This window comes from Lycium barbarum, chromosome 11 (genome assembly GCF_019175385.1).
Source record: "Lycium barbarum isolate Lr01 chromosome 11, ASM1917538v2, whole genome shotgun sequence".
NCBI lineage: Eukaryota > Viridiplantae > Streptophyta > Magnoliopsida > Solanales > Solanaceae > Lycium > Lycium barbarum.
Genome location: NC_083347.1, coordinates 115,347,081 through 115,366,844, shown reverse-complemented (window position 1 = coordinate 115,366,844; position 19,764 = coordinate 115,347,081). Strand labels below are relative to the sequence as shown.

The window sequence follows — 19,764 nt, the reverse complement described above, 5'->3', positions numbered from 1 at the left end:
TTCTTGGTTTGACTACTAGTCTTGATTTGGAGATTGAGCAGATGGATGTGAAGACTGCTTTTCTTCACGGTGACTTAGAAGAGGAGATTTATATGAAACAACCTGAGGGCTTCAAGGCAAAAGGTAAAGAAAATCTTGTATGCAAACTCAAGAAGAGTCTATATGGATTGAAGCAAGCTCCCAGACAGTGGTACAAGAAGTTTGAGTCTGTTATGGGGGAGCAAGGCTACAAGAAGACTTCTTCAGATCACTGTGTGTTTGTACAAAGATTTTCTGATGATGACTTTATCATCCTTCTGCTATATGTGGATGATATGTTGATTGTAGGCAAAAATGCTTCCAGGATTGACGAGTTGAAGAAACAATTGAGTAAGTCTTTTGCAATGAAAGACTTGGGTCATGCTAAGCAGATTTTGGGCATGAGAATTACTCATTCGAGAGATGAAAAGAAGCTTTATTTGTCGCAGAAAAAGTACATAGAACGTGTACCAGAGCGCTTCAATATGAAGAGTGCTAAGTGGGTTAGCACACCTCTTCCTGGTCATCTGAAATTGAGCAAAAAGATGTGTCCTACAACAACAGAGGAAAAAGAGAGAATGGCCAAGATTCCTTATTCCTCTACCGTCGGAAGTTTAATGTATGCAATGGTATGCACTCGACCAGATATTGCTCATGCAGTCGGTGTTGTTAGCAGATTTCTCAAAAATCCAGGGAAAGAGCATTGGGAAGCTGTGAAGTGGATACTCAAGTATCTAAGAGGAAGCTCAGATGAATGCTTGTGTTTTGGAGAATCAAATCCAATTTTGAAGGGCTATACAGATTCTGATATGGCAGGTGACCTTGATAACAGAAAATCCACTACTGGATATTTGTTTACTTTTTCAGGGGGAGCTATATCATGGCAGTCAAAGTTGCAGAAGTGTGTCGCACTATCTACAACGGAAGCGGAGTATATTGCGGCTACTGAAGCTGGCAAAGAGATGATATGGCTCAAGAGATTCCTTCAAGAACTTGGATTGCAGCAAATGGAGTATGTTGTCTATTGTGACAGTCAGAGTGCAATAGACTTGAGCAAGAACTCCATGTACCATGCGAGAACAAAACACATTGATGTCAGATATCATTGGATTCGTGAGCAATTGGAAAGCGAATTGTTCCAAGTCAAGAAGATTCACACGAATGAAAATCCTGCAGATATGCTGACCAAGGCGGTACCGAGAGACAAGTTCGAATCGTGCAAAGAACTTGTCGGCATGCACTCAAATTAGAAGCCAGTGTACCCTCCTTCAGGTGAATGGGACTGGAGGGCGAGATTTGTGGGGTCCAGTCCCCTATCCCATATTTTAAGAAAGGAAGATTTTTCTTCATTTGACAAATTATACATTGGCAACAATTGTGGACTTGGCTAACAAGCCAATTTCTTTGTTCACATTTTCATGATGTAAGCGCTTACCTCATCATAATCGTGATGTAAGCGCTTACCTCACCATAGGAAATTCATTCCTATAAATAGGCAGCTTACGGTTCATTTGTAATATACCAAGATCATTTGCTATACACATCAAAAATCTCAGACAATACATCTGAGTGAGAGCAAAGTGAGGTATACCATAGACTATGTAAGAAAATAGTCTATGAAGAAAAATAGAGTGTGAGTGATATTGTAGTGAGGTGGGAAAATCAAAAGAGTGTTATTTCTTTTGAGGGTGTAGTGGTCTTAGGAGTATTTGTACTCGTTACTACACAGTGTAAAATTCCTCTATAGTGATATCAGCTGCTCCTCTTGGCCGTGGTTTTTCCCTTATTTAGAAGGGTTTCCACGTAAAATCTTGGTGTCGTTATTGCTGCATTTTATTCTTGCTGATTTAACCATAAGTTAGTGTTCCGCGTTTATCACTAATACCGTGAATATTATTTTTGCGGGTCTATTTTATTCCCATCAATAAGTGGCAAAGTGATTATAAGTATAAATGTTGTGTTTAATGAAGATGCAAGTTGGAACTTTAATTCTGGTAATGTGAGATCAGATATTCAATTATCATCTACTGATGAAGTTCTTGATGAAGAACCTGCAGCAGATCCTACTCCAGGAAACTCACCTGATTTTTCTCTTGTTAGCTTATCAATTGCACCGGCAACATGTGTACAGCTTAATGAGTCTTCAGTTGAGCCAATTCCACTAAGAAGATCAACAAGGGAAAAGAAACCAAATCCCAAATATTCTAAAAATGTAGATACTTCTTGTCAATTTGCTTTGCTTGTTTCAGATCCTGTTTGTTACGAAGAAGCAGCAGACCAATCTGAATGGAAGGATGCTATGATAGAAGAGATGCAAGCCATTGAAAGAAATTCTACATGGGATTTAGTTGATTTCCCTGAAGGAAAGAACGTAATAAGGCTCAAGTGGGTGTTTCGAACAAAGTACAATGCTGATGGAAGCATTCAAAAACACAAAGCTCGGCTCGTGGCGAAAGGATATTCACAGCAGCAAGGTATAGACTTTGAAGAAACTTTTTCTCCTGTTGCTTGATTTGAAACAGTGAGAGTTGTTTTGGCTTTGGCTGCGCAATTGTATTTGCCCGTGTATCAATTTGATATGAAGTCCGCATTCTTGAACGGCGATCTAGAAGCGGAAGTTTATGTTTCACAACCTCAAGGATTAGTTATTAATGGCAATGAGAACAAAGTCTACAGGTTAAGAAAAACTCTTTATGGGCTAACGCGTGCATGGCACAGCAAAATCGATTCATTCTTCCAAGATAGTAGATACACAAGAAGTGATAATGAGCCCACTTTGTACTTAAAGAAACAAGGTAATGGCGATTTTTTGATGGTTTGTCTCTACGCTGACGATATGATTTATATTGGTTCCTCATAGTCTTTGGTTGATGATTTTAAGTCGAGTATGATGAGAAACTTTGAGATGACAGATCTTGGCTTATTGAAATACTTTTTGGGGCTTGAGGTGAACCAAGATACAACAACAACAACAACAACCCAGTGAAATCCCACAACGTGGGGTCTGGGGAGGATAGAGTGTACGCAGACCTTACTCCTACCAAGGTAGGATGGCTGTTTCCGAGAGACCCTCGACTCAATAAAAACATAAAAAGAGGTCAGATACGGCTAAGAGATTCAAAGAGATATGGAAATGAAGTAACGCAAGCGACACAGATAACATAGAATAATCAAAGCACAGGAAATAACAGATAATAGCATAATAGCATAAATTAGAGCACAAGAAATTATACTACGATAATGCGACTATTAATAAGGCAGGGTAATGAGACTATCTACTAGCCTTCTACCCTAATATGGGTCCTCCAAACCCTCCTATCTAAGGTCATGTCCTCGGTAAGCTGTAACTGCGCCATGTCGTGTCTAATTACCTCTCCCCAATACTTCTTTGGCCTACCCCTACCTCGTCTGAAACCATCCATGGCCAACCTCTCACACCTCCGCACTGGGGCATCCGTGTCTCTCCTCTTCACATGCCCAAACCATCTCAATCTCGCTTCTCGCATCTTGTCTTCCACCGAGGCCATTGGAATTTTTATTTCTCGAAAGAAATATGCAGATGATCTTTTGAAAAAATTCCATATGATGAATTGTGAAGCAGCAGGTACACCTATGAATATCAATGAGAAGTTGCAGCGTGCAGATGGAACTGAGAAATCAAATTTGAGATTGTTTGGAAGTTTATTTGGTGGCTTAAATTATCTAATACACACTAGACCTGACATTGCTTTTTCTGTTAGTGTTGTGTCCAGATTTTTGCAAAGTCCATCAAAGCAACATTTTGGTGCTGCAAAAAGAATTCTTCGCTATGTTTTTGGAACACTAGACTTTGGTATTTGGTATTCTAAGAGTCAAATTTCAGATTGGTTGGCTTTACTGATAGCGATTATGCAAGCTGCTTGGATGATCGGAAGAGCACATCCGGTAGCTATTTCAGCTTTAGTTCTAGAGCTGTGACATGGAGTTCAAAGAAGCAGGAGATAGTAGCTTTGTCGTCATCGGAGGCGGAGTATATAGCAGCAACATTAGCAGCGCGTCAGGCTTTATGGCTCCGAAAACTTCTTGCAGATTTTAGTTACGAGCAAAAGGAGGCTACAAAGATTTTTTGTGATAACATATCAGCAATTGCTATGGCTGAGAATCCCTCTTTTCATGGAAGAACTAAGCATATTGATGTGCAATATCACTTCATTCGGAAGCTGGTAGCTGATGGAAGTATAGTGGTGAAGTTTTGTGGCACGAATGAGCAAGCAGCGGATATTTTTACGAAGTCTCTTCCTCAGGTGAAGTGTGAATTTTTCAGGTTGCAATTAGGAGTGTGTGATTTTGAATCAAGGGGGAGTGATAGTTGACTGATTCAAATCATCATGTCAGTATTTTTAGGAGCTTTTTATGTTTCTAGTTAACTAGCATTAGGAGTCCTAATTAGTTGATATAAGTAGTGGGTCAATTATCTAGCCAATATTTTAGGTCATGGGATAGTGTTAAACTAGTGCCCTATTTCTTCTCTAAGTTTGTTGCTATGCTAGTACTATTTCAGAAGCAATAAAAAAATTAAGTTTGTCTGCTTCTTCACATATTTCTTCTGTTTTGCCAACAGCATGTGTGTGTACATATTGGCCATTGCATTGCACGATATCCATCCCATTTGCATTGCATGTCTCATTATCACATCATACATCGATTTATTGTATTGTTGGCTATATTCGTGTTGTGGTTACTTTGAGAAATTATTAGGGACTTGGCAAACTTGTGGTGTAGGAGCTTCACCTTAGGCTTGACTTGGTTTTGTGATACCCTCTAACTCTTGATGGTTATTGTTGTCTATTTATTGACTTGTTGATTCTGTGTTTTCATATGTGTGAACTAAGCTTAGTCAGCCTATGATGCTCACTGATACATGTGTGTATTGATACTACTCTTGCTGCACTTTTTCTGAGTCCAGAGTTTGAGCCAGTATCTTCGTCGAGACCCCGATTCTAGCCTTGAGGTTGTTTCTGCAGAGATTCTGAGGGTGAGCTACCTGCCTGCCTGCAGCCCTAGAGTCTATCCTGATATTGTCTATTACCCATTTCATTAGACAGTGTTCCCTTATGTTTCAGACTTATGTATTATTCCTAGACATATTTGGATAGTTGTTCTTGTACTGTGATATATGGATAGTTGTTCTTGTATTGTGATATTTGGATAGTTGTTCTTGTACTATGACTTCAGTTCTTAGGGGATGTTTTATGACTTTGTATTTTCTGCACTTTCGTTATGTATGACATGACTTAGACTTATTAATGGTTGTTCTTATTATTTATGCTGATTCATAATTTGATTAAGTAAATGGCATAAGGAGATGGTACGCCTACCAGGGGGTTAGTGTGGGAGCCATCACGACTATGATATTTTGGGTCCAAATCAGGTGCTAGTTGATCACGAAGCTCACTTTTGACAAGCCCAATAAAATTCTTGCAAAATTCCACCCAAGATAGCCTTTTGAATTACCCAATTTGGCTTAAAATGAGAGCCTATACAGAACCTAAGAGTTTCTATAAGTTACTAAAGGATGCAGAAAAAAAGTTGTATCCAAATTGTGAAAAGTCCTCCAAAATCTTTGGGAAAGTTATCCAAACTCTCTTTTGTAATGCGTCTTTTCCAAATGAAGTGTACACATGGCTGGAGTAATACTTCATTTGACTCTTTGTTGAAATTATTGGGTGATGCTTTACCGAAAGAAAATGTGCTCCCGAATTCTATCTATGAAGTACAAAAGATAATAAAAGATTTGTGTTTAGATTATGTGAAGGTAGATGCATGTGTTAATAATTGCATCTTATATAGAAAGGAGCATGCAGATCTTGAGCAATGCCCTAAATGTGGTGAAAAAAGAAATGGACAACAAGAAAAAGAGAAGATGCTAATGATGAGGTTGCTTCAAGTAATTTGAATTAAAAAAAAAAAAAAAAAGGGAAAAGGCTCAAATATGCCATCAAACTATCAGAAATGACTCATTTACGCCACTCATCAATAGTTTAGCTCATCTATGGCATGACCCTCACCAAAATGGCTCATTTATGTCTCGTCGTTACCAAAATGGCTCATTCATGCCATTTTTCATTAACGCCGGATTAATAATACCAAATATGACACGTGGTCTCCAATTAGAGGTTCACATCGTTTAACTAAACCATCCCAATTTTAATTCCCAACTTAATAAAAATCCGACCCACACAGCCGACCCACCCAAATTCCTATTAACCCACAACCATAATCTTATTTCCCTCTCCCTCATTCATTATACGATTACAAAAACACCCTAATCTCACCCATCTCCTGATCCCTCTCCTTTTTCCACCGATTTCAAGACTCGTTTTTTAAGTCAATTATGGTTGTGGGTTAAAAGGAATTTGGATGAGTCGGGTGTATGGGTCGGATTTGTTTTATTAATTTGGGATTTAAAATTGGGCTAGTTTAGTTAAACGGTGTGGACCTCTAGTTGGAGACCACGTATTATATCTGGTATGTTAAAACCATCATTAATGAATCTGGTATGTTAAAACCATCATTAATGAAAAATGGCATAAATGACCGATTTTGGTAACAACGATGACATAAATGAGCCAAACTATTGACAAGTGCATAAATGAGCCAAACTATTGACAAGTGGCATAAATGAGCCATTTCCGATAGTTCGATGGCATATTTGAGCCTTTTTTTGTAAAAAAAAAATAAAGGAATTCCTAGAAAGATTCTTAGATACTTTCCTTTGATACCAAGATTACAATGATTGTTTATGACAAAACAAACGGCGGAAGAAATGATGGGGCATAAAAATAAGCGAGTTAATGGAGTGTTACGACACCCCCCTAACTTGTTGACATGGAAAAGTTTTTGATAAAAAAACATCTGAATTTTGCTTTAGATCCTTGTAATGTAAGACTTGGACTTGCTTCATATGGTTTTAATCCTTTTGGTTCGATGAGTAATGCCTATAGCATGTGGCCAGTAGTCTTGATTCCATATAACCCCCCCCCCCCCCCCCCCCCCTATGTATGAAACAGCCTAATCTTTTGTTGTCCTTTCTTACTCTTGGCCCAAAAGGCCCTGGTATGAATATTGATGTGTATCTCCAACCCTTGATTGATGATTTGAAAACCTTATGGGAGGATGGAATTGAGACTTATGATGCTTTTATGAAACAAAATCTTCACTTACGTGCTTTTTATTGTGGACAATTAATGACTTTCCAGCTTATGGCATTTTGTCTGGTTGGACAACTAAAGGTAAATTAACATGTCCAGTTTGTCATGTACATACTTGTTCCATTTACTTGAACATGGTCGAAAGCAATGCTATATGGGTCATGGTAGGTTCTTGGAGATAAATCATCCCTATCATTGAAATAAAAGTGCTTTTGATAACACAAAGGAAGAAAGACTAGCACCACAAGCTGAGTGGAGAAGATGTGCTTGTGCAACTTCATACATCCTCACAAGGGTCAGTTGATGGCAGCACACGAAAAAAGAAAAAGAGATACCAAAAGACGAGACAATTGGAAGAAGAAAAATATATTCTTTGAACTCCCATATTGGAGGAAGTGCGTTTACAATTTAGTTGACAGTCTTGAAGGTCTTTTTCTATGTTTCAAGAAGCCTCTTTTGGGATTTCCTTAGAATATCTGATATTTCTGGTTTATTAGTACATCTGCTAAGATTACCAGTTATATTTTGCCTCAGTTTGAGATATACATGCATCTAAATCTTAGTTTTGTTGGAGTTACTGATCTTGAAAAGTGATGTTCTGGTGTCCTTGTAATTAGCAGTCTTTCTAGACTTGGTTGTAGAATATATTTAGTTGACAGTCCAGGTTCTTTTTTGGTACAATGTAAAGTAAGTTATAATCCAGGTCGCAAATTGAAAGATGCATATAGTTCACTTCGTGCAAGTGTGGAATCAGTGCTAAACATAGCAATTTGCTTAATAGGTTCCATGGTTGGTTAATCTACTGTCGTCTTGACTGTAGTAGCCAATGCGGTAGATTTCTGTTTCTCTAAGAGTAAGATACTGACTATAAATCAGTGCATTCCTGCCTGTTGGATGAGCTTGGAGCAGCAGCTATGTTTCCCTCCTCCTTTATCTTTCGTGTACCTACTAGCTAAATAATGTCGGGTTACCATATCAGGTATTGTTGTTTCTGTAATGTGTTGTTTACAACCACTACTATGTAATGTTGTTGTACTCTGTTACCTCTACTAGAAATAAAAATGCTTGCTTCAACAATAAAAAATAAATGTGCACAAGAAAAATATTTGATTTATCGTAATTGTTGCTAAAAGCTTTCATAACAGATTCTTAACTGTCCATCTGCCAAGTTTTTGCAACAACTAATATTGTTGACAAAAAGTTAATCTATCGCAGCAACAATTTTTGTTGCAAAAAACTTTCTTAAGCCACAACTACATGGGTCTCTATCAACAACATCTAAATTTAAGGAAACAACTTTTTTTTGATGCGTTAAGTCAGTTTTTGGCAACAATATTTTTTGTTGTTGCATAAAATTTTTGCATCAGGACTTAATGCAATAACCCTTTTATTGTTGTCAAAAGTATTTTTCGCAGCAATATCTAATATTATGGTAACAAAAATTTTTGTTGGAAAATGTCTTCTTTCTTGCAGTAAGCTAACACTCAAAACTCCATATATGTACAAAGTACAGCCAGGATAAAAGGGAAGTGTTGCATTAAGTTGTTGGCCAGTGTAAACATAGTTAGTTATGTTTTCCTTTATTAGTGTAACATATTTTAATAGAAGAATTTCTCAAATTGCACACATATATATGTCCAAATACTGGAAATAATCTTTGCTTCATTATTAAAAGAATCTCTATAGAAACTTAATGTACTTGGATTCTAGGAATATAATAAACCAAAAGCTCATAGACTTATCTCTTAAAGCTTTTTCCTTTGGTTCTTACCTAGATCATTCCAAGACTTCTTCAACTATAAGGGATCGTTCGGTTCGAAGACAAGTTATACATGGATAAGTAATGCAGGGATTAGTATTATATATACATGGTAGCTTCTATTCTTGTTAGCACATAATAACAAACTTGAAGCAAAAAAAAAATATATATATATATATATATCAAAACAAGGAAAAACAGAAGAAATCTTTTGACAACCTCATCAGAAAACATAATTACAGGCAAGAAAACATTAAAAGAGAAAGTAAAATCAACTTTTCTTTCCTGTTGGTAATAGTTGTTTTATAAAACTAAACTAACTACACCATAAAAGTGGCCTATATATATGTTGCTATTGGTAAACCCACTTGCTTTGATACTCAATACTGTTGTTCCCTGAACTGAACTGGGGAGTTGTGATGGATATCGTATCAACATTACCCGAATCAATGTCAATTGGCACCATAGAAGGCCACACGAATGCTGGCTTGAATGGTGGAACGTCTGGCGCTGGCACTGACCCTGATATAATTTGAACTATAGTTTGTGTTTTAGGCCGTTCACTAGCAATCGGATGGCAACAAGCCAGAGCCAGTAGCAACAATCTCTTTGCTTCGTCAACGTTATAATCATCCCCGAGCCTCGTGTCAACAGATTCAAGGATTCTTCCATCGCGATGCAAATACCAAACCCAATCAATAAAGAGTTGAAAGCCGTTTACTTTGGTTCCAGGCCTCTGGCCACATACTACTTCAAGCAACACTGCCCCGAACGCATAGACATCAGAATGTTGAGTGGCTTTTCCCGTGTGGAAGCACTCTGGTGCGATGTACCTGTTGAAAATTGCTTCAGTTAGTGCTGATTTACTACAATAATAAGTCGTTTAGTTGTAGGAGGATTCTTTGTTTAAATTTAAATAATTTTGCTACTGCTTGGACATGTATTTAGTTGATACTTGAAAAAAAGAGTTCTTGAAGTTGTGTTGAAAAATAATTTTTGGAAGTTGAAGGTGTTTGGACATGCATTTTACTTGAATTTTTTTTTCTTGAAGTTTTGTGAGTGAAAGAAAAGATGCTCACCCAAAAACTGGTCCAAACAAGTTTTTGGAACTTGAAATTTTTTTCTTGAAAAACTGATCAAATTTCATGAACAAACAATGTTTTCAAATACTTTTTTTATTTTTTTGAAGAAACGTTTAAAAAAATTTACGTCCAAATGAGAGCTAAATAAAATTTTAGAAACAATTTCAATTATTTTTAATCCTTTTGCTGCTCCGCTCTATTTTAGAAAACCAACAGTACGCACCCCATCGTGCCAAGGACGCCCTCGGCCTCATCAGCATATGAGGTCTTCTCGTTGTCAATTGCTCGTGCCAGGCCAAAATCCCCAAGCCGTGCATTGAAGTTTGAGTCGAGCATGATGTTGTTCGCCTTGAGATCTCGATGGACCACCTTCTGCTCGTACTCATTGTGCAGATAGTGCAGGGCTGAGGCGACCCCCGATACAATCTTGTACCGGACATTCCAGCTGAGTGGCTCTTTTTCTGGCCCTGAAAAGAGATGTTTGTCTAGGCTACCATTTGGCATGTACTCATATACAAGAAGTAGCTTTCCATGCTTGTGGCTCCATCCTGTCACAATAATACGTGATTGTAAGATACTTATATATGCTAGATAGTAAATAAAAGTCTGCTATAAAGGTTGATAATACAAATGTTTCTGATACCATGCTAATAGTAGAAGTAATGTCATGTCATAAATGATAAGATTAACCTCAAAATCATACAACAGTTTAAAGAAACTATCAGGTCACTTAAATATAACTACAGGTAAACATTCATATAAAGGCGAGATTCGTAACCTAAAAAATAAAGCAAGTCACATGTTGTAACCAGGCGGAGCTGCCTATTGGGAAGGGATCCAATTGAACCCTTTTCATTATAAAATTAATGTGCTAAATAGGATAAAACAATTGTTGTATTATATATAAATTGTTGAATCTCCTAAACATAATCCCCTAAACATAGGAGAAGATCCTAATGTAGTAGTAAAACAAAAATAACTACGCTTCAGTTGCAAACAAGTTGGGGTCGACTATATGAATCCTCATTGACCATGTCTCCTCATTTAAGTTCAACTCATGTCATCATCATATAAAATAATATAAATATATAGTACTGTAATAATAATGATATTGGAAGCTCTCTATAGTTACTGGCGTATAAATCTTAGCGCAGTGGTAAAAGAGCTTCAAAAAGTACTTACAGGTCACTTTATATTTTCAGTACATAAACGATAAAAAAATGAATACAATAATAATGTTTTATAAATTTATCCAATCAATACTATTGAGGATATCAATCTTTATATGGCAAAAGAAGTAGGGTAGTAGTGTTCCAATCAACTTCTTATAGGACCTACAATTGGACCTGTCTCGATTATGATGACTTGTTGTAGGGTCTTATCTTAGCATTAATTGTAGTTGATTGCATTTTGAAGCAATTGTCCAATTCTATAACATTGAAGGTGATTTTCAGGGACCATTTCCTTATGAAAAGTATATTGTCCTAGGTGTAGAGGACCGCAACAATCCATCCCAAACTTGGTGGTTAAACACTAATAGGGTGGCGATGTTATACGGAAGGTCCTGCGGAAAAGAAGTTTGACGCCAGGACGATAAAAATGAAAATGGCAAAATGAAAAATCAAAAGGTCGTTTTATTCAAAACCCTTGATTGTGAAATTTCTTCTCTCCCACTCACACCTAGGAACACACCTTTCTTATATAGATAATCAGAGGGGGGCGCACCTTTGCCGATACCGGGTTCATATGAACCCCGTACTTTTGGCACGGGAATTTTTTTTTATGCGTAAGCAATTACTAAACATGCACTAGAAAGTAGATATGAATTCATAACTTTAAAATATAATAGGTTCAATGCTAAGATCCTTAAAAGTCGAACACATAAAGTTAAAATCCTAAATTCTTCTATGCAATAAACACATCACAAAAAAATAGGTTGAAAATGGCTGCTTATAATCATATCCATAGTTGAACAAAAGGGTGAAGCTCATTTCTTATATGTACATGATTGAATGTCCTTATAAACACATGATTTTCCAGGAAAGTGTTAAAGAAAAATCAGATAAACTAGAAAACCAAAGGGAGAATAAATGATGGGAGCAGCTCCGCTCCAATGATTGTTGCTTCAATAATTGTAAATACTAATGTAGATTATGTTAATAATCTAAGCTACTATTAATAGTTACTGAAGAAAATTCACAGGAGTAGAGCCGATCCCATGAATGATAACTCATTATATGAATTCAAGATTATCCCATGAATGATAACTCATTGTATTAATTCAAGAAAACATCACTATTTATAGGTGTTTGAAGAGAATAAAATAAGGAAATTATGCTATTTTCCTAATAGATCCTAAATTAAAAAAAAGTAAATATTCTATAATTGTTACATTTCCAAACGAAAAGAGAAATACATAGTTACGATTAACATAGATTCTAAAATGGTCCACTATAGAGCTAGGCCAGTAGAAGAAAGAAAGTAAAAATGTGCAAGTGAAAAGTGGGAATTATAAAAGTAGAAAGTCCAAATGTAATACATAAGCCGGGGGTAATTGTAAATGTAATAATTCTTTAACGGTTTAACGGCTAAATCGATAAGGAAAATAAGTAAACCGCACCGTGAAGCCATTAACTATAAAATTTCAAATTGTTTCCCATCCGTTAATTTGATCACCCGATACCAATAAACCAATTTCGCGGTTGGGTTATCGGTTACGCTTCGATTTTGAATAGCCCTAATAACAACATACCATTATAATTCCACAAGTGGGTTCTAGGAAAGGTAGAGTGTACACAGACCTTACCCATAACTTGAGAGGTAGAAAGGTTATTTCCGATAGACCATCGGCTTAGAATAAAGCAAAACTAAGCAAGTCAATAAAGGAAAAAGGAACAATAACTACAGTATGCACAATACGCTAAGCAAATAACAAAAGATAATAGATAGTAACAAAAATCAAATGATAAGAAACTACCTGAGAAATACTACGACTGCTGGTAAGAAAGGAAACAAAAATAAACAAAAATAAGGACAAGTATTTACGGATTTCACAAAATAAAAATCTTGATCAAAACCATGATTTCAAGACCTAACAATTCTATAATTGCTGTTTTCAAAGTTTAATAAAGATTAATCCTAGACAGGTTTTTTAAAGCTAGTTGCATTTAAATAAAAAGAGTCTGGGGCCTATGTTTGAAATTGCTGGCAGAGAAAACAAGAAAAGTTCAAAGGAAATGAACCAGTGCTCTTCTGTCTTCCAGCCAAGAATTTAACATTTATTAAATTTTGGATTTTTCGCCAAGAGGGCATTAATAATTAGTTACGCTGTCAAAAGTAGCCCTTTGCATTCGAGTGATCATACCCTACAAGGTATTAAAAAGTTTACTAAATAAATATAAATAATAATTTCCTAATTCATTGAATCAAATAAGTTGTGATATAACTTCAAATTCTAATCTATAATATTTAAATCCTGAAATCCGCCTCTAAATTTTAGATATATTTCATTTTCTAAGTTTTGGACCAGGAGCCAAAAATTTTAGCTTATGAATTTTGGATCACAACTTTTTCGCTTAATGTCTAAAAGTTATTTTTAAAATTATTGGATTCTGTCGAACGAACACGTACAATTTATTGGATTCTTTATTTCGCGTCAAAGAAAAACGCATCCAGTTTCTTGTTCTTCTATAATTGATCTTTCCGTCACTCCAAATCCTATCCCTTTATTGGCTTATTTTACAACTGAAAAGAATCAAATCCTCAGGAAAAAAATATTAGAGGCATAACTTAATTCTAAAAATATTTATCACTTTCAAACTATTGCACAAGGTGTGTGCCGCACACCATTTTTGACACTATCTTATACTCCATGTTGGATAACTGTTGGGACCATTCTCAAGTTGCAAGTGGACCTAATATGAGTCAAAATGGAACTCCTTAGCTCACATGAAATTCTTGGTACCATAGTAACAAATATTTAACTTTAAGCCTTTTTTCCGAACGAAGATGGAGGATAAACATTTGACAAAAAACGAGAAAAACATGGAAGCGATCACTATACTGGGGAAGAAGATGACTCACGACTTACTAAAAAAGTACCCGTAAAAAGACTGGAGGAATTGGAGATTAATGCCTATTCGTAATAAAGCACATGCAAGTATGAGTCTATTATATATTCTCTTCCTTTTTTATGGGATCTTTTTCGCACTAGAAGTAATGAAAAGAATTCTAGAATGGATTTTGCTTACCTATGCATAGATTGCAGATAAAATTTCTTCGACGACCTGGACTAATCTATCAATCAAGTATGCGCCAATCCAAATTAGTTAACTTCTCATAGATGAACTTTTATATCCATTCAAGAATTTAATTATTTTTTCGTTGGCTGTCAACTCAACATAAAATTCCTCCTTTATCCGGACTTGGACAAGACTATAAAAAAAAAAAAAAAAACAGAGGGGAAAAAAACTTACCAAGTAATTTGACAAGATGTTTATGCCTTAGACGGTTGATAATAGTCAGCTCAGCCAAGAAATCATCCTGACCCTTGATACTCTCCCTTGAAAACCACTTCACTGCAATTTCCAAATTTTCACCAACTAAATACCCTTTGTAAACCACTCCAAATCCCCCTTCACCAAGCTTATTCTTTTCATCAAAATTATTAGTAGCTTTTTTCAACTCCTTAAACTCAAAATCCCTAGGCATTCCAGGTAAACTCTTTAATGCCCCCAAAATATTTGATTGAGACCTAGCAGCCCTTTTCTTGTAGTAACAATACCCAAAATATGCTGACAAAATCAAGAACACAACAAATACTGACAACCCAACAGATAAACCAATTATAAACCCTTGATTTTTTTCTTGAAAATACTCAACTGTTAAGTTCCATCTTAACACACAGTTTAATTGATTAAAATGCCCTGTTGAAGCAGAGAAACCAAAGTGTGATTCTTGATTTACAAATTGTCTTAAATCAAGATTGTGAGTTAGTATTGGATCACTTGGCCTTTGTGGGGTGGACCCATTTTTCTTTGCTTGTTCAGCAATGTACACATCAAGAACTTTGTTTATACCATTATATTGTACCCAAATATTGTAAAATCTTGCACCCTTTGGAGCAAGTTCAATGCCACCTGGGGTTAAGGATTTAGACTTTATAGATTCAACGCTGTTAATATCGATGCCAATATGGTTGGCATCGATATCAAAATCTTGCTTGAAAGTGTCTAGCTCAACCGCGATAATTTTATTATTAGAATTTCCATCTGTGGTAGCATTTGTTAAGCCCAAATATTGGCCCTGGCTGTTTTGTGGCAGCTCGAAATCTGGGCAAATCAAGAAAGCTAACCCTTCGGCAGCAGTCTGATTTGTTGGCCTGCAAATAGGGGTGACAAAGTTAGCCCATAAAAATATAATATGCTCAATCCTTTCAAGAATGATCTGTCCAATTATTAGCTTAGCCCTTTTTAGCTTAATTCATGTCAGCTGGTCTAAAAATTGGATTAATAGTCCAAATTGACTCACAAAAATCTTCTCAAATTATTTTCAAAAAGAATAAACTATAATAAAGAAAAAATAATTTTATTAGGTGCTTAAAAATTTATAAAAGAACAAAGAAAGTAAGCTCTCGTTTGGATATAGATTTTTTTTTTTTTTTTGAAAACATTGTTTCATGGAATTTGATTAGTTTTTCAATTAAAATTGATTTTTTTTCAAGTTCCAAAAACTAGTTTGAGCCAGTTTTTGAGTGAATTTTTTTCTTCCACTAACAAAATTTCAAACTATTTTTCAAGGAAAAAGCATGTCCAAACACAACTTCAACTTTCAAATGAAACTCTTTTTTTGTCAAATTTCAACCAAATCTATATATAAGCGCAAGCTAAGACTTAATAAATATTGAATGGGCCAATTTCAGTAGCTCAAGTAACTTTGAGCAGGAGATTGACTTGTCAATTTATTAACTTAGTCCATTTTCAACCCGCCCAAATCTAATCCAACATGCACATTTGGCACCTCTACCTACCTGTAAATGTTGACGAGAAACGAAGTGTTGAAAGACGCCACCCTTGTGTCATTATCAGTGCTCTCCCACAACTTGAAGGGCCGTTTCAAGAGGATTCTGCCTGAGTTGTTGAACATTGGGTAATCTGAGGAAGCTGTGTCAGGGGTAATTTGAAGTGCCCCTAAGTTTATTTGTGCAGGGTGTTTGATTTCAAAGATTGGTCTATATGTATCGTCAAAAGGGTCTCCATATTGCTTGTCAAATTTCTTTATCTTGGCTTGAGATATGTGTTCAAGACAACACAAAAATATGAAGATTGTGATGATTTTTGCTGTTAACAATCCCATTTTTTCGTGAAGAGACACTAGAGAGAAGTGTAAGGATTTTTGAGGGATAAAAGAAGCTTTTTGAAGCACGTTGGGATTTGCTTTGTTTTGTTTGTTGTAGATTGTAAAATATTGGAGGAGGCAGAGTGGCTGACACACAGTTATAATAATATACTAGTATGGTGGAGGTTTGAACTTTGAAGTTTGAACAATCTTTGGTTTTTGGTCTCAGTGTCTTTTTATTGCATTACCAGGAACCTGCTCCCACGCCCCCCCACCCCCCCCCACCCCGTCCCGCCCCCTAAATATGCCTACAATTGGATTAGTATTTTATTGTGGGAATTGGAATGGCTGGCTCAAGCAACATATATTTAGGAGAAAATGGTCAAAAATACTCCTCACATCTTAGTAGGTATTTGGTCAAGAAAATCAAATATATTTTAATTTTTTTAAAATTTGAAGTTGAAATTGAAGATGGAATTGCATTTGGTTATAATTTTTGCAATAAATATTTAATAGACATTTGGCCATGAGAACCAAATATTTTTTACTTTTTTTTTTAATTTTGAAGATGGAGCGGTGTTTGAATATAATTTTTAAATAGAATATTTAATTATGAAAAAATAGAGATTTTTTAGCAGTGTTACACCATTTTCCACATCCCATGTAGTATATTGATCCCAACATTGAAGCAGCCATAGAGTCTCTTTTTTAACCCAAGTAGGAATTCTGTCCCGTATACCTTTTATAACAGGACAATGTACAACGAGGTAATCTCTTGGTTCGAAGTATATTATTTGTACTTCTTTCCCTAAAATTTTATCACATACACATTGATCTTAGGTAAAGTTAGTTCAGATCATGAACCTGTAACATATACACTATATCCCCCTTGTAAAGGACATATGAAATAGTTTACTAATTATAAGTACGAACTGTCTTAAAGTATAACACAAGATAAAATTAAAATCTTTGATATAATAGAGTGATAAATTTGAACCTTTTGTCTAATTTTAGTAGGCATTTAGCCATGCGATTAAAACTTGAATTCATATTTTAATTTCAAATCAGTGTTTATTTATGCAATTTGCACAAAATTTCAACTTCAACTTCATATCATGATTTCAAATATCCAAAATTGAATGATTTGGGATTTCAAATCATAATTTCAAATGTTATTAAATGTAAAATTTGACACACAAGTTTATATTTTGTAAAAAAGAGATCCATAATTTGATAGATGGGAAATGTTGATTCATCTTATCGGGAAATGCATGCTCGACGTAAAGAGATTGTCCTTACCATGTGAGAGGATTATATTAAAGAGTAGTTACACTACAACTCATGTTCAATTTTCCTTTTTATTAAACTAAAGTTTGATCAATTGATGTTGAATTTTTTAGAAAGACCTTCCAGTAGCATAGCATATTAATTCTGCTATAAACTATGATTTACTCATTTGGTAAAATTGTATAAGAATTGAGAAAGTTTTGATAATTTTTACAACTTATTGAATTTTTATATCAATGAAAAAAATATAACTTAAAATATTTAAATTACATACCCAAATAAAATTTTAATTTCAAATCATGTACAAACGGCTCCTTGGTACATTATGGCTTCCTATTCTCTCATTTCCTACTTATATAGAAAGAAGTTGGGCAGGTCGGCTGGTCTTGCCACCTTCCTTCCTTTTGTCTTTTTATTGGATAATAATAAAATAATGGATTTTTTTTATAATAAAATAATGGATGGTATTGGTTTGCCATATATATCCAAATTTGGATATTTTCGTTTTCCCAAGTATCTAATTCTAGATGGTATTATTAATTACTATCAGAGTCAAATTGTTTCCTTATTAGGATTTTTCATTTGACATTTCTAAACACAAAAGGTAAATTATATTTTTCAAGAAGTTAAGAATTTGAGGTTTGAATTCACACTAAAGCTAAATGCTTTGATCTCAGTACTCTAAAACCGACCGTTCATTTTAGGAAAAGGAATATTTGGTTATGAAAAAAAAAAAAAACATGTGACCCCTTTTCTTTTTAACATATGGTCACTCCATTTAATTTCATAAAATTCTTGAAAGCAAAACTAAAGTCCCATTATGCTATATAAAGGGAATGTTGAGTTGGAATTATTTAATTTAGAAACAACAAAGGCAAAGGATGCTTTAATTTTTCCCCGTGGGCAGCAGACGAATCCAAAATTTAAAGTTTATTGTTTTAATTTAGTAATTTGTAGATATTAGATAATTTTTCAAGACAAATATAAAACGGAAAAGGGCCAAATATACCCCTGTACTATTGATAAAGGGTCAACTATACTTTTCGTTATATTTTGGGTCTAAATATATCCCTATTGTTATACTTTGACATTAAATATACCCCTCCTCCGTTAAAATTATCCAAAGTGGACACCAAATCTGACGTGGCATGCCACCTCACCACCCAACTCATTTACCCCTCTCTTTCCCTTCTTCACCCACCATTATCATCTCCTCTCCCTTCACAAACCACCACCACCATTAGTACTACCATCTCCACCTTCACTCCCTTTGAGAAAACTTAATCCTAATTGATTAAATAAGTTTTGTACCTGTCTCTGTACAAAACTTCTCCAACCTTACCTTCTCTGTAACAGTAATTCCCATTTTTTTCAAAAACAAATACCGAATTACAGAGCTAATAAATTGAATTGAGATTTTCACAAAACACAATTAATAGAAGAAATGGAAAACAAACTTGTTACAACGAACTCTCATGCTCTTCAATCACAGTCTCATGCTCAGTACCAGATCCTTCAACATCCCATTCAAGGTTTTGCCTTTTCAATACTATATTTGGGGTTTACTAAAATTGTTTTGTTGGCTTAAAGTTGGAATATCAGTGGCCTAAGTTCGTTGGGGTTTTCTTTAATCAATTAGGATTAAGTTTTGTGTTAGTACATTTACTTATGCTCCTTTTTCTTAGAGGGGGTGAAGGTGGAGATGGTGGTACTAATGGTGGTGGTGGTTGTGAAGGGAGAGGAGATGATAATGGTGGGTGAAGAAGGGGAAAGAGAGGGGTAAATGAATTGAGTGGTGAGGTAGCATGCCACGTGGTGCCACGTCACCGAGTTGTTAGTGTCACGTCAGATTTTGTGTCCACCTTGGATAATTTTAATGGAGGAAGGGTATATTTGATCTCAAAGTATAACACTAGGGGTATATTTAGATCCAAAGTATAACGAAGGGTATATTTGACCCTTTTTCAATAGTACAGGGGTATATTTGGCCCTTTTCCAAATATAAAATTTAGAGTCTTCATACCAAAGTTACTGAATTCTAACGTACCCATACCTTGAACTCTACATCCGCCACTGGACAGGGGTTTTAACT

The 19,764-nt window shown here is 35.4% G+C and overlaps 1 protein-coding gene across 1 annotated transcript; it reads right to left on the bottom strand.

Annotated features, from left to right (window-relative positions):
- Positions 1-9,108: 9,108 nt before the first annotated feature.
- LOC132617698 (probable L-type lectin-domain containing receptor kinase S.5) lies at positions 9,109-16,638 on the bottom strand. The gene is made up of 4 exons (XM_060332763.1): positions 16,078-16,638; positions 14,525-15,429; positions 10,273-10,597; positions 9,109-9,800 (listed from the first exon to the last, which is right to left on the bottom strand). The coding sequence occupies exons 1-4, from the start codon at positions 16,401-16,403 to the stop codon at positions 9,320-9,322; spliced, it is 2,037 nt and encodes a 678-aa protein (XP_060188746.1). The 5' UTR covers positions 16,404-16,638; the 3' UTR covers positions 9,109-9,319.
- Positions 16,639-19,764: the final 3,126 nt, after the last annotated feature.

Excerpts from the sequence above, each read along its gene's own strand:
- LOC132617698 (XM_060332763.1), bottom strand. The coding sequence starts at position 16,403 with ATGGGATTGTTAACAGCAAAAATCATCACAATCTTCATATTTTTGTGT. Across the intron at positions 10,598-14,524 it reads ACATCTTGTCAAATTACTTG|GATGGAGCCACAAGCATGGA; the intron begins GTAAGTTTTTTT and ends TTATTGTGACAG. Across the intron at positions 9,801-10,272 it reads GGCGTCCTTGGCACGATGGG|GTACATCGCACCAGAGTGCT; the intron begins GTGCGTACTGTT and ends AATTTTCAACAG.